Consider the following 22068-nt stretch of genomic DNA (forward strand, 5'->3'; position numbering starts at 1 on the left):
ACAGGGGCCTTTTGGTAGCCAATCAAATCGTCACATTGGTGGACAAAAAAGGAAAAAGATTCTTCAATGTTCCCATCATTGTTTTCAGAAGATTATGGAGGTAATGATACCAGATCTTACTGTTCATTTTAAATCTCTCTGCCCTCTATCTTTACATCTCCAACGTTAATTAAACTAAACAATTAATGAGGCTAATAACCCTTCTATAACGCAATTGTTTCGAAAGATAATTGCAGGACTAATCATTTAAAAAATTGGGAATAAGTGACCATGGTTCCCGAATAGAGCTTACTGTGTGTAAAAATAATACAAAAAAGGGATTCGTAAGATTATGGTGAACCATAAGGGTTGACTTTTTCATAAATCGGTTTTAACCTTTATACTTCTTTCGTCTTTCGAACGTTTCTTTAGACTTCTACCATCCGCAATGATGACCTTAGGTTTAATCGTTGTACTCCCACTCATGAACTCTGGACCAGTATGGAAGGAAGAAACCGGAGCCTTGCTCAGGCCAACTAGAAAGAATTGGTGGTCCGTTCTGGCTTGTGTCGCCAATTTCTTGCCATTCCACGAAATGGTAAGTCATTAATTCTGTTCATATATCGTGTTAATTGAAGTTGAGTTCCATTGGATAATTATGTTTTTGTACCGAACAGCCCATGGTTAGCATCTGGTATATTTCCGCTGACGTGCAGCTCTTCTTTATGGCGATGATTATCCTGGCGGTGCTCTTCAGACACGAGGCAGCCTCTTACACTTTAATGGTTGGTTTAGCGGTGGCTTCGGTTATGGCTTCCGGAATTATCATCTACTGCACAAAAGTTCTACCCATATTTCTACTGACGGCCCCTGATAAGGAGTAAGCGCAACTATTTGCTTAATGGTTCCACCTTCAATCTTTCTCGATGTTCTTATCTAAATCACCAAAATCCCACTTGTCATTTCAGTGTCGTTTTTGATCAATTCTTTTATGGTCACACTTTACCTCACAATCACATATGCGTTTACATCATTGGTATGGGCTTAGGTATTTACTTCGCCCGCTCCTCCAAGCCCACCATTCCGACCGTAAGTCTTGACATTATCCAACCTTACATTTTATCCTTGCTAATCTTCAACCAACTCGTTCAATATTTACAGTGGGCCGTAGCTGTCGGATGGCCAGTGGCTCTCGGACTCTTATTCACCTCTTTGTTTTCCGCCCACGCTTTTACGGATGGTGGTCTCCCAAGTGGCGTTGAATCATTCTTTTTCGCCGCGTCCTACAGGACATTGTGGGCTCTTGGTTTAGCCATCATGACCTTCATGTGCGCCACCAGAAATGGCGGTAAGTTTTCATGACGCGATACTACAACTGAAGTTAAATGACGAGAAATAAACGTTTCGATGTCTCGGGTGATTTTTAATTGCAGGTTTTATCAACGACATTCTATCTTGGAAAGCGTTTGTTCCGTTGAACCGTCTGACCTATTTGGTTTACTTAATTCACATTTTGTTTATCGTTTATTTTCACGGATCGTTGAAAGGAGTAATTGATGTTGCTGACCATATTAATGTGAGTTCCTTGTAAACTATGAACAGCCCCTAACCACGTCGCTATTATTATTATCAGAGAAATGTACCACAAAGCGTGATAATTGTAACATGATTCTTCCTAACACCATCAGAAAATTAGGAGCAAGGTTACTAAACCGAATCACGTTCGCGATAAATAGTTCCCTCATCGTTACTCTATTAGCGCTTAACTATTTGCCAAGGCGCATGCGCTTGTCGATTTTTGTCCCACGTCAAGACAATCAATGTTTGTGGGTTGATTGCTGAGGATTTAGTACCAAACAGTTATAGAATTCACCCCAAGGTGCTATGCGCATCTGAAGTTAGATTAGCAGGAGAGCAAACAAAAATAGTAAAAGGGTGAACCTGGGAAGAATCATGTTACATAACTGAAGTATTAAGAGGATACAGAACGTCATCCTTCTTATAGTATCCCCTTGTGTTATACTGACATTATTATTCAAAAAACTGATTATATTTTTTTTCTTTGCCACGTCTATTTAGGTATGGATTAGTGTGGGAACTTTGGGACTGTCTTTCGTCGGCGCCTATTTCATGAAAATCCTCTTTGAAGCACCATTAGGCGAATTAGAGAAGATGTTAATGGAAAAATTGTTTATGGGCAAGGCGAAAGAGACCAAAACGGAAGAGAGCTCCCATCACATCATTGTTCTTCCGGCTATTACAACCTTAGCCGCCGTAGCGGTCCCACAGATTACCATTTCAACCAAGCCTTAATTTTTATTTTAGTTATTAGTAATTAGATTAATAAATTAAAAAACAAAACAATAATAGTCATGATAAAAAATTCCTTTAAAATACAAATTAATTTAATATATAAGTGAAAACATGGAGAAAAGGGTGAATATATATAAATATACTTGTAAATATTGTGTACATACAATGATGAAATAGAAGCTATATGTGATTGATTTTATAATTTATGTTGTTGTTGTTAGTAATAAAAAATATTACACTGATTAAAAATTGTGTTTGTTCAATCATTCAATTATGCCAACACCATAATATTGGACTGGTCTCTGCAAGCATCAAGAGACTTAATGTTAACTTAAACCATATGTTTATAAGATATATTCCATAAGTATGACACTTCCTATACTTCGTAATGCTAGAGACTTACAGCTCGAGCTAGTTCGAGGGAGAATGACAAGCGAGAATTGAATACACTCGGTTTTGCAGTTCTTCTTATTTAGTTTGTACCAAGAAGCGATATCTAGTTTACTAAGGAGAAGGTATAAGAATAAGATGTCTAAGTATTCGCGCGCCATAGTCTCAGTCCCCTTTTCAAAATACAAGGGGGGACGTAAAAGGAGCCCGGGCTATTTCGCCTCTCCTCAGTCGGAAAATACGTAATTTTCGTCATTCGCGTCGCGCTGACGTGAGTTTTCAAGAACCAATGAGACGCTGGTTGTAATTTAGAGGCGGGGATTAACTCCGGACCTACGGTTGAACTGAAGATAAAGCTAGAAATATGGCGAATTTATACCTTTTCCGCTTCTTGCCTGTACTAAGTCTTTAACAGCGCCTCACCAGGCGTCGCTTTACCTCGAATCTATGACCTACCTCATTCACTTCATAACAAGCTCCAGTTTGCAACCAGTGACAAACGTATGGAACATATCTTATGAACTTATGCTTAAACTGAAAGAAAACAACCCACAAGCAGCTGATTTTAGGGTTGCCTCTACCGCTGTTTCTTAACGATGACTTGACCAATTTCCTTAATTCTTTGTATTCCCAAAAAGTTCTTAGTAAGGCTTATAAGCAGTAACCGCAATTATAAATGTATGCTAAAATTATCAAGCTATCATATTCTCAAAAACCTTGACTCTAGGTTGCAAATTAATGAACATTTTATGCATTCTAAAATTACACGATAAGACCGTTTCTTTTTAAATTTTAAAAATAAAACATTATTTTTAATCCTTAAACTAATTATTTATATAAAAAGGGGGATGCTATCCTTGAAATCTTTTGACTTTCAAATCCGGAAAATAGCAATGAAACAGTGAATATTTGGGCGTGAAGGACATATAGATGGGCATACGTGACTCGATTGCCCAAAATATTTTTCTAAAAGATTTTAATCACGCGCGTTGCAGTTCGTGTCCTTTCACTTTTTCCAAAGCTAAAACGTATAAAACCAAAACCACGGTGAAACAGACGGAGAACTTCGTTATCAATAAATCATTAAATGAAAAAAAAACTGGGCTAAGGGGAACCGATAAATTAAGAAGAAAAAAAATACCTCCACGTACAAATCTTGCCCTTAGCCATGTAACTCATACAGCGTTTCGGGGTGAATCAAGGACCTAACAAGATGGCCCGGCAAGATTAGAGCCCAATCTTTTGTAAGGCTTCATCGAGAACATTTAATTTGTTGAGATGATTACTCGTAACCCCTAATCCCAACACCTTTTAAAATCACCAATGAAAATCCATAATGAATACTTATCTATTTTTGGAGCATCAATGAAAATCAGCAATGAACGAAAATTATCATTAGTGAATAGCCCCTCGACGCGCTGCTTTTAACTGTAACAGTACTAAGATTATTACCCGTAATCCCTATGTAACTCTTAATCCCATCCCTTTGAAATCGTCAATGATTTTGTGAGTAGCCCCACGACGCCCTACCTTTAACGACACTAAGATGATTACCCGTAATCCCCAAGCAACCCTTAATCCCAATCCCTTCTAAAATCGCCAATAATTTAGTGAGTAGCCCCACGACGCCCTACCTTTAACCGGTTCACGGGTAGTTGAGCGGTTTTCAAAAGAGCGTTTTGGAATAAAGCGGTTCCTAAAACAGCGGTTTGCAAAACCGCGTGGAAGCAAAACCGCGATTGCTGTTTCCGCGTTTCTCAATACAGCGCTGATAAACCACAATATTTTGGAAAAGGCGTACTTTCGTACGCTCAAGATATATAAACGCTGTAATCAAAATGCGCTAAAACGAGAAATGGCTATAATGGCAAACGCGTTTATGAAAAAGCCGTTTGGACAATGCTGTTTTGATAACACGCCCAATCGATAACATACCCCTTTAACCGTGCTAATCTCTAAGTAACCCTTAATCCCTATCATTTTAAAAAAAAAGCCCCAATGAACGAAAAATATCATCTTACCACAAATCGTAACATCGAAACGAAACGAAATACATCAACGTTTACAACAACAGGGCAAGTAAAACTAATAGCCCATCGTTTAGACGTCCATCAAACGATGGGGCTAAAAACAGATGGACAAATATATGGAGTATTCAAAAAAGGGTTTTATTACAGTGGGCTCTATTTGCGATTTTGAGTCGAAACTGTTATATGACATTTTGCCCTAAGGGCCACCCTAAAGTTATGATTGGAGAAGTGTTTTACGAATTGGCGTTTAGTGTCTACATAGGCAGGAAACAATTGTCGGTTTCCAGTCCTTTGAAACATTCGGGCAACGCCGGGTAGCAACGCTAGAACGGTCTACAGCATAGTAAATAGGGTTTTCACATTCGGCCTGTAATTTGGGACCCTTATTATGAATTCATGTTGGGATTCGTAAATTAAAATTATTATCACATATTTTTAAAAATTAAAAGTGGGGAATTTTTTCAAATATCAAGTGATTAGATATAGAATTCCCTATGCAAATTAACTATAAAGTGGTAGGGAATTCCGGTAATATCCGAATGTGGCCTGAAATATTTTTATTTCGTTGTGTTTGATAAAAACACGATAATTAACGTGCAGAAAAACAACTTGAATTTGGCGACAGATCGTATCGATGCAATCATTCAAGGTCTCCGAGTTACAGAGCATGATGTTTTGCTTCAAATAACATATTTATCAGAGACCAAAAACCACTTCTGTTTCGTGATTTTATCAACACTCACTTAGAGCTTTGAAAAAACATGTTGACACAAAAGTGTAAAGAAGTTTCCTGCACTGACGATCTGTAACGTCAGTATTTTACAATTTTATGGAAATTCATGACTTTCCAATCAAATGATTATTTGATTCCAGAAATAAGCTTATCACTTAACTGTCTAAAAGGGTAGAAATTACCAGATTAGAGCCGCATTGAGAACAGGGAGAGAAGAAGTAAGATGGAGCCGAATCTCCATACCTATAACGTTGCTTCCTGTACCCCCATCTAAAGCATGCACGAAGCACTCCCAATATGCTCAGCGTTTTGGTAGGGTCAACCAGTAGGAAAACGTCGAGGATGACCCCTGTGTCTTAAAAAACGAAGCTAATTCCCATACAAATACAATGGCGCTACGCGGTAGCACTTAACAATCGCCTATCGAAGGATTGGGACGTGCGCATTCACATTCGACTCCATACCTCCCTCCTTCAAGCTGAGAACATAAATCGCCACAGAGGAAACTGTGTAGGACATATACCTAAGCTAACCCACGAGATGCTTGCACAGCAGCGTAATGGCGTTTTGCGCTTGCGCAGATGAATCTCTCTATACCACCGTCCCTGGTATATTCTCAACCCATCCTTGAAATAACTTACGTCACATTTACGGTTTCCCCGAATCTCTTATAACTTGGTTTAATTACCAACATTAAAGATCTGTCATGAAACCCTCACCTATATATGACATTGTTGAAGACAAACGTCATTCCCGAATCACTCCATAAAATCGTCTGACTCTTATCATCAGTATCACCCTTGTTAGACTGGTTCAATTATTAATTTTCATCCTTGAAACATTATCTGTTAAAAATGTGAAGCACGATTTACCACGACGTGAACTGAAATCTTAATTTTTTTCAGCGTTATATGATCACGGTATCACTTGTATGTACCACTAGTTCCGGTAACTTTATCCTTGATTTTTTTTTATAAATTACTAGCCGTTACCCGCGGCGTCGCTCGCGTGTAATAAGAACTTCCATCTAAAATGATATAAAGAATGTGTAGATTTTACTGATGACTAATATTTTTGTGGCACCCTAGAAGCGAAGGCACTCGGCACAGTCCGTCAGCCCGTCGGGATATTTTTTATTACTTTTCAGGCGGACATTAAGGGTTTTTAAGTTTTTGGCCGCCATTTAAAAAGATGGCAACAAATCGAACCCAAAATACCATCCAGCCCGTCTATAGGTTAAAGGAAACCATTGTACTAAATATTTGTGAAATCGGTTGGAACGCGCGGACTTTATTGCATAGAGAATATTTTTTACATTTCTGGGCGCCATTTTAAAAGATGGCGAAAAATCGAACCCGAAAGACCATTCACCCCGTCTTAAGGTTAAAGCAAACCAGTGTACTAAATATTTGTGAAATCGGTTGAAACGCGCGTACTTAATTGCATAGAGAAGATTTTTTACATTTCTGGGCGCCATTTTTTAAGATGGCGGCGGATTGGAAAAATCTTTCTTAGTACGCGCCTACTACTTATGAGTAACGTTCCTGCAAATTTTCAGCCTTCTAGGGCAAGCGGTTTGGGCTGGGCGTTGATTATCTGTCAGTCTGTCAGTCAGTCAGTCAGTCAGTCAGTCAGGACTTTGATTTATATAGATATAGATAACTGCACATTAAATTGATTATATTCTTTATTTTAGTAAGAACAAAGAATGGAAGTTTAATTAAACATAATACTTAAAATTACGATAAGAATTTAAAGGGTATAGGTTTTACCTTCGAAAATATACCCTGTAATGTTGGGGCTAAGACTAAGCTACTTTTATTTTTATATGTATTCGTTTACAGTTTTTACCAAATATTGTAAGTCCAATAATTAATTTTCTTGAATTAATTGTATGGTTCCGCTGTACTGATTTTCACAGGAATGCATACAGCTACTAAGAATTATAGTAGCTCCATATATCCCATGTAAAATACTATGTGGGTTTTTATGGGCCGGGCCTAAGTAGTATCCGACACCCCTCATAATTCTGATGTCTTTCAAACTGCGATTTCATGGGGCAAATGTAAAGGACCTCTAGGCCCCAATATCGAGTTTCACTCGAGAAAGCAAATGGTTTTGTACGACAGAGTACCGTCTATTCAATGCAAAATCATCAGGAAATAATTCAAGAGAAGCGGTGTTAAGCGGAAATAACCCTTAAAATCTCTTTCTTTCCTCTGATCGAGTATTTTTCAATGTCCTATTGCATCCATTTACGGATTCAAAGTTTCAAACACTGGGTAGAATTAAATTATCGTTTGGTCGGTAAATTATAGAAATTTAAGTTGTGATCCATAGACGATAATGAATGCCATTTTACCGATTACCATCATTAGTGTTCGTGAAATAACTAATATATGATCAGAAAGCATGTAATGTGATGCTAATTCTTATAGCATCAGGATAATACTTATAAAAGTGAGAAGAGATTGAATCATACATATCCCTATGGTTTAAAGCACCGCCCACCTCGCGAAGTTTCCTACTAACGAACTACATATAATAAATAATGATTCCCGGTGTCACCTGCATAATTTACAGATATATAATCATGTTAGCGTAATGTTGCAACGCGACATTAAATCCTGGATATCGTTTCTAAATCCGTAATTAAAATCGGTAATTCCCCCCAAAATATATCGTCACTTAATCTTACATGAATACTAAATAAAGTCATCTTCTCTCTGATCCCCTTCTCTAAAAAAAATTAAGACTTATTAGGACTTACCACCATTTTGCAATAACACACCAATTAAATCCTACGTGATTCCATTACAGACCAAAACCTCAACATAATAATGATTAAAAAAAATCACGGCATTTTATTAAACTAATTTTGTGATAAAGATCATTTATGGGTAAGATACATTTGCGCCTATCGCGTACAACTTGACATTGAATGAGTTAAAGAGAAAAAAAAACTTTTATTTTACGTGGATTTCACACAAAAAATCAACCTTTCGTAGCCCAGGAGAGCCATTCCCTTCTAGAGTTCCGTGTCTGACGGGTGTAGTACTTGTACGGGACGAAGGGGTTAGGGCTATAGAACATGGTCGCGAGTAAACGGCTTCAGGGAAGCGTCTTGGTACTGGCCGCGGTGTTTTTAGTAGCGTTTGGAGCTTACCAGGATAGAATCCATATCAGGACCGATAGTGATTTAGATTTGGTGTACCAAAAATGGAGAAATATCGAGAACAAAGCTTTAGGAGGTATAGAAACTGTCACAAGAACCGTTTTGCCTTTAATGGTGCGAATGTCATCGCAGTTGAATATCACTTCGCAGTGTACCGGCTCAATTTTGAAGATGATATTGGGCGTCAAGGATGGAAAGTTATGGGCCTTTAAGAGTTGAGTACCGAAATTATTTTATTTTCATTTATATATGTCATTTACTCATGGACTCCATTCGGATTATCATTGTAGCAATGTCTTGAAAAATTAAACTAGTTCCATGGACCAGTTCCCCTTACCCTATGTATTTAAGTTGTCAGTCCTTGGGACCAGTGAGACACTGAGTTTTAATTAAAAAGTGCTCCATGAATTGATAAACTGGTTTTGGACTTGTAGAACTTCTCTTTGGCTCCACTCGGAGGATCATTGTACCAATGTCTTGAATAATTAAACTATTCCCATGGGTCATGCAGTTCCCCTTATCCTATGAATTTAAGTTGGAATTTTTAAGTAGTCCTTGGGACCAGTGAGTCACGGAGTTTTAATTAAAACAGTGGTCCATGAACTAATAAACTGGTTTTGGACATTTAGACTTTCTCATGGGCGTCCCATTGTAAATCATCAAATCATTTTACCAATCAGGCTTCGAAATAAGGATTGTCTTGTATAATTAAACTATTCCAAGGACCAGTAATTCCCTTTACCCTATGCATTTAAGTTTTAATTTTTAAAGTAGTCCATGGGACTAGTGAGGCTCGGAGTTTGATTTAAAAAAAAATGGTCCAACGACATAATAAACTGGTTTAGGACTTGTAGACTTGTCATATTACAACATTTGTTGTTGGAAGAAGATATTGATCTATTGCAATATTCAATCGAAACCAATGTATGGGACATTGTACAAGCTCATTTCACTGAATGGACGCGAGTAACGTGAATCTGGTATAATATAGTCAGCAATGTGGCATGAAACATCGTAATTAAAATAGCAATGCTTATAGGTATAGTTTCAGATTTCAATGTCTTTTTGTCTGTGTAGAATTTCAATGTCAAAGACCCATAAAATATAGGCATAGTAGCAGAATATCCTTGCGATATCTTAAGTACGCGGTGATCTTTACGACGGTGTCAGAATGAATTAATGTTAGGCCTATGTAAATTTATATATTTCTGTCGTACATCCAAGATATCACGTGAATAATTATTCTCCTATGATATCGAAGGACGTTACCTAGAATTGAGGGTTTTTCGCCGATCGTATATACCAAATTCAATGTTTCATGCTAATTATTTCTGGGTTTTTTTTTTGAATTTATTAAAGCAGATGTTTCGTAAAAATTTTAAAAGAGAAAAAAAGTGCTATGTAAATTATTTTTCGTCTATCTCTTTTTTGTGTCGCCAAGTTTTGGTCAATAGTCAATGTACGATAGGTCAGCTATTCGCGACAGGGTTTTTCTGATAGGTTTGACATAAATTAAAGGTTGTGTTCTTAGGGTTAAACTGAGTGCAAAGTTTCATCAAAGAACACACGAGGTCTACAACATTTAGTTACCTCAAACAGTGAACATTTTGAACAATACCTCTAAAAACAAAGTTTGTACGGATAAAAGTTACTTAGTTTCACAAAGAAGTGATATCTCGTTTACTAGGGAGAAGTTATAAGATGCTTAAGTATTCGTGCGCCATAGTTCCAGTCCCCCTTTCAAAATACAAGGGGGGACGTAAAAGGAGGCTGGGCTATTTCGCCTCTCCTCAGTCGGAAAATATACGTAATTTTCGTCATTCACGTCGCGCTGACGTGAGTTTTCAAGAACCAATGAGATGCTGGTTGTAATTTAGAGGCGGGGAATAACTCCGGACCAACGTTTGGACTGTGGATAAAACTGGAGATGTGGCGAATTTTATACCTTCTCCCTAATAAATTAGATATCACTTCTAGGTTTCTTAAATTGAAAGGTATTGAAACTGTCCAATACTTGTAAACTAATGGACAGGCTGATAGGTTTTGGTGGCGAACATGAAATTGCCTATCGAAAATAGATTATTCGAAATAATGAATCATTATTCAAAATTTAACTTGTAAACTACAATTTAAATTGTTTTTGCAGTGATAGACGCAATGGGAAAACCAATGGGGGGTCAAATTTCGGCCAGTTTCTCCTTTTTCGGATCTTACGACCAATGTCTAAATATTACGGTGCCCAATTCCTGGAAACCGGACAAAGAAGAATTTCGCGGGAAATACTGTTTGGCTCGATTTCAATTACCAATGCCCCCCAAACCGGACAACCACTACGTCATAGAAGACACGATAGATTCCATGAAAAACCTAACAATGAAATCGGAGGTCAGTTTCAAATCTTAATTGCATAGATGAACTTGTAATTTGCGATTTTAAGAACTTAGTGGGATTTTTGTAGATATTTAAAATGTTGAGGACTCAGGCAACATCTTTCTATACCTTCACGTACCAAATTGGGTTGTGCTTGCCGACCTCTTGTACCAACGATGACATCAAACAGATTATAGAAGCAAGTACGTCATATCGGTTTTAATTTATTGATTTACACGTGACGTCACACATGTCACGAATCAAATTGATATCTTTCTGTTTTAATCAAGTGGCCGAACAAGTTGATCTTTATGCCGACCTAAAATCATGCGAGTCGTCTTTGGATGAGACAGTAGTAGACGGTGATCAGATTGCAGTCTTGTAAGTATAGTCTTCTGTTGGCTGAGCGAGTCAAGATAGTGTTGTTTATAGATTTATGATTTGAGTTTTTAGGGATGACCCCTTAATTAAATTAAAAATCATTGTCTTTCAGTTTCATAATAAAATGTAAGGGGTCATCCGTAAAATAGTAAAATCTTATAACTTGAAAACGGTGGCCCACACCGCCACATTTTCACATTTTTGGACTAAAAATCGCCGTAAGAACAACGCCCTTAATTTATGTCAGACTAATCAGAAAAACACTGTAGAGTTCATTAGGTAGAAAACTGGCGAATTCCGGAAAGAAAGGGTTTTTCCTTAAGTCAATAAGTTTATGTTATTTAACATAGTGTTTCTGGTTTCAGCATTGTAATAGGTATATTTTTAACGGCCACCTTGACTGCCACGTTCTTCGAGGAGCTCGGAAAGAAATTCAGAAATCAGTTGAATTATGACAAAACCGGTGAGTATTTGACTACTTCGTCATAGTTTAAAACCAGAACGTATTTAACGACTCACGTCAACCGTAATCGTACACTCCCCTCGCCTATCTTCATGCCTATACTTAAAGAGTTTTTCTAACAATCCCGCGTTTAACAGTTTTAAAATGGAAATTAGTACGAACTTTGTCCATGAGACTAAACACAAAGAAAATCTTCAGCACCGACGGTGGTCCGGATGACAAGACGTTTTCTTGTTTAAATGGTCTCAGACTGATTTCTATTTGTTGGGTCGTCGCGGTACACGTTTACTCCTTAATATCCCCGGATATGTACCGTAAGTACATGTACAATGAAGCACCCATATAAAATCTGAGAAAGTGAGAATAGCCAGCCATCTAAGCTGTCCATGAGCTGGCACCGGAAAAACCAGTTCATGCCATGGCAATGCAGGCCAACTCTCACATTTGAGGCCTTATATGTGCTCTTGGTACAACTGATATTGTTTTGAAACGTCATTGATAAGATCAACGTGACTCTAACAGGTCACGGGGTCAACGTTTTTGTATTTTCAAAGGAATTTACGTTCCAAATTATCACATCCGCTTCCTTATCGGTGGATACCTTTTTCTTCATAACGTAAGCCAAATTTTTTGAAGGTTTGCGCATGCGGACAATTGTTAAGTCATATTTTTTACAGGGGCGTTTTAATGGCCAGTCAAATTGTTTCATTTGTGGACAAGAAAGGGGTAGCGTTCTTTAACGTACCAATTCTCGTTGCCAGAAGAACATGGAGGTAATCTAAGGCTTGTTTATTAAGGGGATTAATGGTGGGTGCCGTAATGGTTCGCGTCACAGCAAGAGGGTCTCAAGTTCGATCCGGGACTGTGGCTTGGGGTGAAAAACCAGCGGAACAAATCCTTCAGCGTAGAGTTTGCAAGTTAAAAGATATTTCCTCCACGGTGTTACTCGGTTTCTCTTTACTTACCTTTCAATTAAAACATGTTGAGTTTAACGGTAATAGTTAGGATAGGGCGTTGTTGGTCAGTTGTGTCATAAGAGATAGCGACAGCTTCAGAAATCTGTTTGGTGGTCTTTAGGAAAGTAGCTTATCTTCAGCGCCTATAGGGGCTTGAGATGCAAATATATGCTGAGGGCTACGAGGAATTATAGATACTTGTTGGGGTGTTTGACTGAATTTAATTTTGTGGGGTAGTTATCGTACGTTCTTGATGAATTACATTCTACGGTTGGCGGTTCTATTATAAACATGTTAGTGCCACGTTAAATCAGAAATTAAACTGAATTAAATGATAAAAATAGGGTCGCGGAACGTAAGATTTCAGATTGACGTCAGTACATGTTAACGTTCCATTTTCTCTAATTAGACTTATACCGTCTGCTATGATGACCTTGGGTTTAATCGTCATATTACCTTTGGTGAATAAAGGTCCAGTATGGAAAGAGGAAACACACGCGTTAATGAAACCGACAAGAAAGAATTGGTGGTCTGTCCTTTTCTGTGTCAGCAACTTCTTGCGGTTTGACGAAATGGTATATTGAAAACATGCTTTCATTTATTTTATAAGAAAATACTATTAAAAATAAATATCTTCAATGTTTTAGCCAATGGTCAGTATTTGGTATATCGCAGCCGATATGCAGTTGTTCATTGTCGGTTTAATTGTACTTGGAGTTCTATTCAGGTTGGTTGCTTTAATGAAAGTTGTCTTTTCAAAAACAGTTGATCAAATGGTTTATTTGTTTTGTTTTTGTTCTTGTACATTGCAGGCGACCAACAGTTGCTTACGCCTTGATGGGATTTCTGTCAGTAGCTTCCATTATTATTACTGGCGTAGTTACATACGCCACAAAAACCATGCCAGTCTTCATCCTGCGGTCCCCTGATAAGGAGTAAGTACCACTTGTATAGAATTACACGATCTTGGGGTTGGTTATGAGCAGATATTGAACTTATCTTTCCACATATTGAACTTCATCTTTCCACATATTGAACTTCATCTTTCCACATATTGAACTTCACTTTTCCATATATTGAACTTTATCTTTCCACATATTGAACTTCATCTTTCCACACGTTGAACTTTCATCTTTCCACATATAGAACTTCACCTTTCCACATATTGAACTTCATCTTTCCACACGTTGAACTTCACCTTTCCACTATTGAACTTCACCTTTCCACTATTGAATTTCATCTTTCCACTATTGAATTTCATCTTTCCACATATTGAACTTTCGTCTTTCCTGATACTCAACTTACCTTACCACCAATCAAGGGAATTTTCAAATTTACATCCCCATCTTAACCAACAAGTTAATTATGGTTAACATTTTCATTTCAGCTTGACCTTCGAGCAATTTTTCTTTAGCCACACTTTACCTCATAACCACGTCAGCAACTACATGATTGGAATGGCTATTGGTATCTTCTTCGCGCGTTGCAAAAAGCCAAATATACCTTTAGTAAGTCCAGTTAAACCCAACTTTGGTTTGAACATCAACAGTGATTAATCTTCAACTTTGATATCATTCATACAGTACGGTGTATTGTTGGGCTGGCCTTTGAGTCTGTCACTACTGTTCGCTTCACTCTTCAGCGGCTTCGCCTTCACGTACGGTCCGTTACCAAGCCCAGGAGAATCCTTTATATTTTCAGCTTTCTACCGGACAATGTGGGGTTTAGGACTGGCCATTTTGACCATCCTTTGCGCCACTAACAACGGGGGTTATATCAACTCCTTCTTGTCTTGGACAGTGTTCACACCCTTAAACCGTTTATCTTATTTGGTGTATTTACTTCATATTTTGGTTATGACGTATTATTTCGGGTCACTTAGAGGCCTTATTGACTGCTTCCATCACACAGCTGTAAGTACCCCCTAAGTTGGTAAACTATTAGAACCTAAAATATTATCAAATGAGAAACCACATTAAAACTCCAATTAAAAATTTTAAGGTATGGATAATATCCGGCACTATCGTCTTAAGTTTCGTGGCTGCATACGTCATGAAAATTATATTCGAAGCTCCATTGGCTGAACTAGAAAAAGTTCTGTTGGAAAAACTGTTCGCCAAAAAGTTAACCGAAGACAATCAACATTCAAAGAGCCCCGAGGTTACGAAACCGATACAAATTTTAACGATTAAAAATTCGACAAAACTGTAAACCAGTTCTTAACTGTTATCTATTTAAAATTGTTCGTTGTGTAAATATATTACAGTTGTAAATAGCTTTGCTAAATGAAATATATAATACATTTTAACAAACTACGTACGGCTCGTTATTGAAGTCAATTAACTAATATGCCTTAATTGTTCTTTTATAGTTCTTGATCTCATTTATAACGAAAGTACTAGGCCTACATCATTTACCACAGGCTTTAGCCGTTTGAAGTACAATTAATATTTGATAGGTTTTTTAATTGAGGAAAACCCGGCACATTATACGAAGGTTTCATATAACGATATAAAAATAAAGGTATCAAAATTAAAATTGAGACAAGAAGTGATATCTAGTTTATTAGGGTGAAGGTATAAATTCGCCATATCTCCAGCTTTATCTCCAGTCCAAACGTAGGGCCGGAGTTAATCCCGCCTCTAAATTACAACCCGCATCTCATTGGTTCTTGAAAACTCACGTCAGCGCGTCGCGAATGACGAAAATTACGTATTTTCCGACTGAGGAGAGACAAAATAGCCCGGCTTCCTTTTACGTCCTCCTTGTATTTTGAAAAGGGGACAGGTACTATGGCGCGCGAATACTTAGGCATCTTATACCTTCTCTCTAGTAAGCTAGATATCGCTTCTTGATTGAGGTATGAGTGAGCTGTATGAACTTCAAAACACCGTCTTAACAATTACATCATTTCTTTTCTTTCTAAATTATCTTCGACGTGAATTATTCGTAAGACAATATTTTCAAGGTTAGGTTTAGGTCGTCGTGAAAAACAGGAGATAATATTAGAATTAAATGGCCGAATTATAATATGGTAATTTAAGTTGTTTATCTTTAAAAGAAGACGGTTGTTGACTCTCTCAAAACGTAATAATACGGGAAAAAAAATAAGAATAAAAAGAACTTGAATAGGTATTATCAGAAGGGGATAATATAAGAAGGATGACACTCTGTATAATCTTGATAATTATGTTACATGATTCTTCCCAGGATCGTGCACCCTTTTGGTATGCTCTCCAGCTCATTAAACTTCAGATGGGTAACTATCGCACCGTGCAGGGTGAATTCTATAACTGTTTGGTATAATAAATCCTGAGCAATCAACCCACAAACCTTGATTGTCTTGACGTGGGAAAAAACGCACAAGCGCATGCATGCGCCTTGGCAAATAGTTAAGCGCTAACAGAGTAATAATGAGGGAACTATTTATCGCGCATGTGATTCGGTTTAGTGTAAGTAACCTTGTTCCAAATGTAAAATGATGTTGGGAAGAATAATTGCACGGTACACTTCTCCCGAAGAGAATTATTATATACTTCTGATTTTATTATTCTCACATCGTAGAAATTAGAACGGCGCGTGTTTGTGGGGTTATGGCAGCAAAACAGCGTCACCAAAAACATTTTATCAAACTACTTAGGAAAGTTTATTCAAAGTTACCCTCCGTTTTAGTTCTAATGTATGCTAACTATTTTGAAAAAGTAACCAGACAGTAAGCAAAAACTAAGAAGTTAAATTATATTAATTTTATCAGGGGATTTGAACGAAAACAGAGTTGCCAGTCAAATGTCTGCATAACTATAGGGTTGTAAATAATGTTTCGACGTGGATGGAAAAATGCCAATATTTTAACATACATCTGAATTAATATAATTATATTATAATAGATCTATCTGCCAATTTCTAGTTTTTAAAGAGATAACTATAAGAATACCCCCCGTCCCCTTAATTTATGGCAATCTTGTCAGACACACCCTGTATTTCAATTGCAATAGTACAAGTTAACAGTTCATACAGTATTTTAAATACCAGCATTATAGAGGTTAATATAAGTTTGAGAAATAAAAATATTTAAAAAATTACACTCACCTCGAGACTTTGATTGAACTTCATTCGTTAAGGGATTTTTGAATTGTCTTCTTCGAGTGATGATATTCCAATTCCGAACACTAAAATTAAAATAAATAAATAAAATAATTAATTAGATGACACTATAATTAAAAATTAATTCGTAGACACAAATATAGCGTATGACAACTAACTGTTCATTCAACCTTACATTGTTCATTTCATTTTAATTGCACAATTTAGTATTATTTTTCAAAAATAATAACTGTTAGTACTATTTTTTTCAAAAATTATAACTTTTAGTACTATTTTTCAAAAATAATAACTTTTAGTACTATTTTTCAAAAAAAAATAACTATTAGTACTATTTTTCAAAAAAAAATAACTATTAGTACTCTTTTCAAAACAAGTGCATTTTAGTGGAAACTTTCAGTGACCAAATTTCAAAGCTTGGCAACTTTTTCCAAAAATAATAACTTTTAGTACTCTTTTCCAAAAATAATAATTTTAATACTCCTTTTTCAAAAATAATAACTTTTAGTACTCCTTTTTCAAAAATAATAACATTCAATTAGTACTCCTTTTTCAAAAATAATAACATTCAATTAGTACTCCTTTTTCAAAAAAGTGTATTTTAGTGGATACTTCCATTGTTTAGGATACTACATTAATTCAAGCACAGCCAACAAACGGTAAGTGAAAAAACTGTTCATTTACTAGTGTAGCAGATATTATTCGTAAGCCTTAATTAAGGTAATTAATTGGTTTCGAGACCTCAAACTTTATTATGTCGCCAGAGGTTATGAAACTTGGTGATTGATACTGTCCAGAGGGCATAACGAAAGAGAAACTTGTTTTGAGAAGAATAAAAGAACACCAAACAGCAGTGGAAAAATCCCAGCTAAGAAATGTAAGATCTTGGTAAAGTTTTCCAAAATAGAAAACATGAAAAATTTATTAACCTAAGCAAAAAAACCGCACCCAAGTTATTTTTTATGATTTAAAAGCTAAAAAGGCCGAAAGGTTATTAAAAAAAGATGGTTATCATTTTGAAAATAATCTTTAGTAAATAGATTCAGTACCGAGTTTCCAAGGTTGGAGCATATTTTTGAGTAAAATATCGTCACTGTCTCTGCCTACGTATTTTCAGAATTAAGTGCATTAATTTGATGATGAAATTCTGCGGTTTTTTTAAATTTAACGAAGGATATTTAATTAAGAGAGATAATTAGCTTCAGTAATTAACAGAGAACCCTATAACTTTAACCTTAAAAACAAGTTGGGAAAACCAAAATATTACCTCTCCGTGTCAAGAGGTCTACTACTACAAACATATTTACCTAGATATGGAATTATTTCACTTTTTTGATGTAAAAATTTACGAAATATTGAAGCAGTATTCCAAACATAGCGAATATACAGTAAAGCAGACGACATTTGACATCCAATAAGGATAAATCTTGGACACATGGAAATCAGTCAATGGGGAAAAGAACAGGAAATGAAGTCTACGCTTCAGCTGTTTACCCTTTATTCTGAAAGCTACATTCACAACTGGTTTGCAGTGTAAACACTATCGTCTCGTCTCACCTCAACAATATTCTTAGTTTGCCAACATGAATGTTAACGTTAAATAACACCAAAGCTAAATTGTAGCTAGACGCACTAATAGTCAATGCGCACCATAAAGAGAATAATAAGTCTGTAGTTACTACCCGTTTACCATTATCCCTTTCACTAATCTTATTATTATTATTTAAGAGTGTATTTAACTTTCGGCTCACTCTGAACCGTTGTTGTCTGTTCATTTCAGACACGAAAATCAAAGCCAAAAGTTTACTTCATCTCAGGCCTCAATTATTTACTCTTTGTTTCATTAAGCCTATTGCGGATAATACTTGTTATACCCGCCGGAGTCTAGGTCTTAGTTTTCTTCATGAAATCACTAAACCAAGGATTATTCTATATACAGATGTAGTATAGCTTAAGCAATATGTAAACAGCCATTTCAAATAACAATATTAAAAAAATCTTTGGAATATCAAAATGAAACAGAGCTTTAAAGCTACAAAAGTACTTAATGCATCATAATTACGAAAAATACTTCCACATATTCACTTTATATTATGGAAAAAGGGAATATTAAGGTTCTGTATGATTTCTTAACACATCAACACAAGGCTAACTGCTAACGCGACGCACTAGTGTAACAATGGACGGACACACACAGACACAAGGAGTATAAACCCATTAGTGGAAGCAGTATTTTTTTCCGAAACAATCTCGCTTATGTTTATCCTCTCTAGACTTCGCTAAAAACGTATTACTACTACGTAAAATATTAATAGACAGGCAAGGATTGATACCATTAAAGAAGGAGCGCAATATTATCCATATTTTCATTTCATATACAGAGAAAAGAAATTATTATGTTTCTGAGAGGAGCTTCCCATTTTGGTTGTTGTTTTGAAAAATATATCGCAATGCACGGGCCTTGATAGATATAGGAGGCAGTGAATGAAATATATCGCATGCACGGGCCTTGGCAGATATAGGAGGCGATGATAATCTCTCTCTTTGCACGAGAGGTTTATCTTTAATATTTAAATAAATATAATTATTTTTAATTATTTTAATCTTCAATAATTAACATTAATAATAGTTAAATCGTTTAAAATAAAGTTATACCTATTATCATCTCAAACTTTGCTAATATTGACGTTTAAAGTGAAGGGTACCCCTCTTGCCCACTTTCTTCAAATTTTGGGGTATATATACGATTCGTTTCCATTATAATATTAAGGAAAAAGCGCAATTGCGAAAACCTTTGGTGGCGATCCCACCTTAGGGAGGCTAGACGTTTCTCGTAACCCTAGCTGATCGCCGCGTATATCCTAAAACCAAACGATGATAATGGAGTAGAAGCCAATGATACAGATTGGTGTCTATGTGGAATAGACGGAAGACCAGTGGATGGTGGTGTTAGAAGCCAGTGTAGGTGCAGACTGGTGTCAATGTGGGATTGACAAAGAACAGAAGATGGTGGTGATTAGAAGCCAGTACGTACAGACTGGTGTCCAAGTGGAATGGACGAAGACCAGAAGATGGTGGTGATTAGAAGCCATTATGTACAGACTGGTGTCCATGGGGACGGACGAAGACCAAAAGATGGTGGTGATTAGAAGCCAGTAATAACAGACTGGTGTCTGTGTGGGATGGACAAAGACCAGAAGATGGTGGTGTGAGAACTCAAGTAGAGGAGCCATTTCCGTGACTGTGAAAGCAGTTCGGAAATGGCGAACACGTTTGCTCCGATACGCAAACTGCGAAATCGGTCACGTGGGTGTAACAACGGACAGACACACAGACAGACACACACACACACAGACACGGCCGTTACAGAACCTCTCCTGGACTACGTCACACGGAGAGGTAATAATTAAACAGAAGCTAATTAGTTACAGGGTGGTTTAGCTAATTGAGAGTTGCATACGGTCGTATTTTTATAATATGTGGTTTATTTCATAAAGTTTTCGTATTTGGTGGAAAACAATGCAATTTGCATTGAAAAACAAGTTATGAATTATCACCGCTTCCAGGGTTTAAAAAAAACTTTTGGAGTTAAAACAAAATATTTCTTAAACTATATTTAAAAAGAAGTTATTTTATTTTAGCATTTATATTAATCAAAATTGAAGATTTTAATGAGGGATTTTATTAAGTGGGTTTTATACGATGGGTAAAAACCCGATAAAACTCGTGGGTTCATTATGGTCGGTAAAAAACACCAAGAAGTAATATCTAGTTTATTAGGGAGAAGGTATAAGATGTCTAAGTAGTCGCGCGCCATTTAGTCCCAGTCCCCCTTTCAAAATACAAGGGGGGGACGTAAAAGGAGGCCGAGCTATTTCGCCTCTCCTCACTCGGAAAATACGTAATTTTCTTCATTCGCGTCGCGCTGACGTGAGTGTTCAAGAACCAATGAGATGCTGGTCGTAATTTGGAGGCGAGGATTAACTCCGGACTGGAGATAAAGCTGGAGATGTGGCGAATTTATACGTTCTCCCTAATAAACTAGATATCACTTCTTAAAAACAGAATAAAACCTGTGGGGTTGTTTTTTGTGAAGTTTGGGGATTGAATTTCACTCTGCCTCCATCTTGAGTTAACTGTTGTCATTTCTATTATCATCTGTAATGGCCGCCGAGGTCTAATGCGCATACTAATGCAACAGAGAACGTTATAGTAATTTAATTATATACTTTAACTTAGAGAATTTCACGCTCTAAACTATTAAAAAAAAAGCTTGAATGTTATTTCTAAATATAATAATACGTTTCAGAGCGAAAAGGAATGTCTCGTTAATATGAAATTCTTACAATATTATTATCTTGGGGTTTTTTCCCCGTCAGGGCAGACGTCATATTCAATTAAATTAAAAATCCATAATTAAATTCAAATCCATTCCGAGCACGAAGTAAGTACAGATGTTTGAGTAGACTCTGGTGGTGTATTAAACATCTCTTCGCGCACTTCTAAATTTACCGTCGTATAAATTACCTTAAAATATAAGAAAGACGTTTAGCTAAATAACAAAATCTCTATAAACAATGTGACCTCGAAAACAGCTAATATTCGTTTAATTTAAAAAAACCTTTTCGGTGGGTTTCGTTTACGTGAATTGAATTTTGATCAAGTTTTAAAGACTTTATCGCGGAAAAGGATCTTTTTACCTCTCCGAGTGGCGATGACATCACGGAGAGGTATTACACTGGACGTGTCTGTGTGTGAGTGTCTGTCACTTCGTTCGCAGTTGGCAAATCGGAGCAAACGTATTTGCAGAAAGCAATTTTTGGCTTCTACTCCCATCGTTGGGATTAAGAAGTACGCGGCGATTGGCTAGGGTTACAAGAAACGTCTAGCCTCACAATGGCAGGGCTTCCACCAAAGTCTCACGCAATTGCGGGTTTTCTTATCATTTGTTGTGAATCAATCGCCTTATATACCCTAAATTTCCAAAAATTGTTTAAAAGGCATGCACTTGAATTCAAACATCAACAATAGCTATATTTAGAATGATTTAAGGAATGAACTTGCTTAAAACGATTTAACAAGAATTAAGCTCAATTAATGACGATGAAAATAACTAAAATCAATTATATTTATTTAATTATTATTATTTAAGAGAAACCTCTTAGTTACGTCTCGAC

The 22068-nt window shown here is 36.6% G+C and overlaps 4 protein-coding genes across 7 annotated transcripts in view; 3 read left to right on the forward strand and 1 right to left on the reverse strand.

The window, feature by feature from the left end:
* LOC149690257 (nose resistant to fluoxetine protein 6-like) overlaps nucleotides 1-22068 on the reverse strand; it is a 204074-nt gene that overhangs the window by 103631 nt on the left and 78375 nt on the right. For all 4 annotated transcript variants that reach the window (XM_089869764.1, XM_089869763.1, XM_089869762.1 and 1 more), the window contains exon 4: nucleotides 16880-16959. The gene's annotated coding sequence lies outside the window, so the exon portion shown is untranslated. The remainder of the gene's footprint in view (nucleotides 1-16879; nucleotides 16960-22068) is intronic.
* LOC149690268 (nose resistant to fluoxetine protein 6-like) lies at nucleotides 15-2292 on the forward strand. The gene is made up of 6 exons (XM_089870497.1): nucleotides 15-577; nucleotides 657-859; nucleotides 948-1068; nucleotides 1141-1327; nucleotides 1413-1555; nucleotides 2059-2292. The coding sequence occupies exons 1-6, from the start codon at nucleotides 428-430 to the stop codon at nucleotides 2290-2292; spliced, it is 1038 nt and encodes a 345-aa protein (XP_089726623.1). The 5' UTR covers nucleotides 15-427.
* Nucleotides 13204-13881, forward strand: LOC149690269 (uncharacterized). Its single transcript, XM_089869785.1, has 3 exons — nucleotides 13204-13365; nucleotides 13438-13517; nucleotides 13603-13881. Exons 1-3 carry the CDS (start codon nucleotides 13216-13218, stop codon nucleotides 13727-13729), a joined length of 357 nt encoding a protein of 118 aa, XP_089725911.1. The 5' UTR covers nucleotides 13204-13215; the 3' UTR covers nucleotides 13730-13881.
* On the forward strand, nucleotides 14184-15105 carry LOC149690270 (O-acyltransferase like protein-like). The gene is made up of 3 exons (XM_089869780.1): nucleotides 14184-14298; nucleotides 14374-14703; nucleotides 14792-15105. The coding sequence occupies exons 1-3, from the start codon at nucleotides 14239-14241 to the stop codon at nucleotides 14999-15001; spliced, it is 600 nt and encodes a 199-aa protein (XP_089725906.1). The 5' UTR covers nucleotides 14184-14238; the 3' UTR covers nucleotides 15002-15105.

This window comes from Phalangium opilio, unplaced genomic scaffold, assembly GCF_054372755.1.
Source record: "Phalangium opilio isolate 3A_F unplaced genomic scaffold, DU_Popi_V2 ptg000031l_1, whole genome shotgun sequence".
In the NCBI taxonomy this organism is placed as follows: Eukaryota; Metazoa; Arthropoda; class Arachnida; order Opiliones; family Phalangiidae; genus Phalangium; species Phalangium opilio.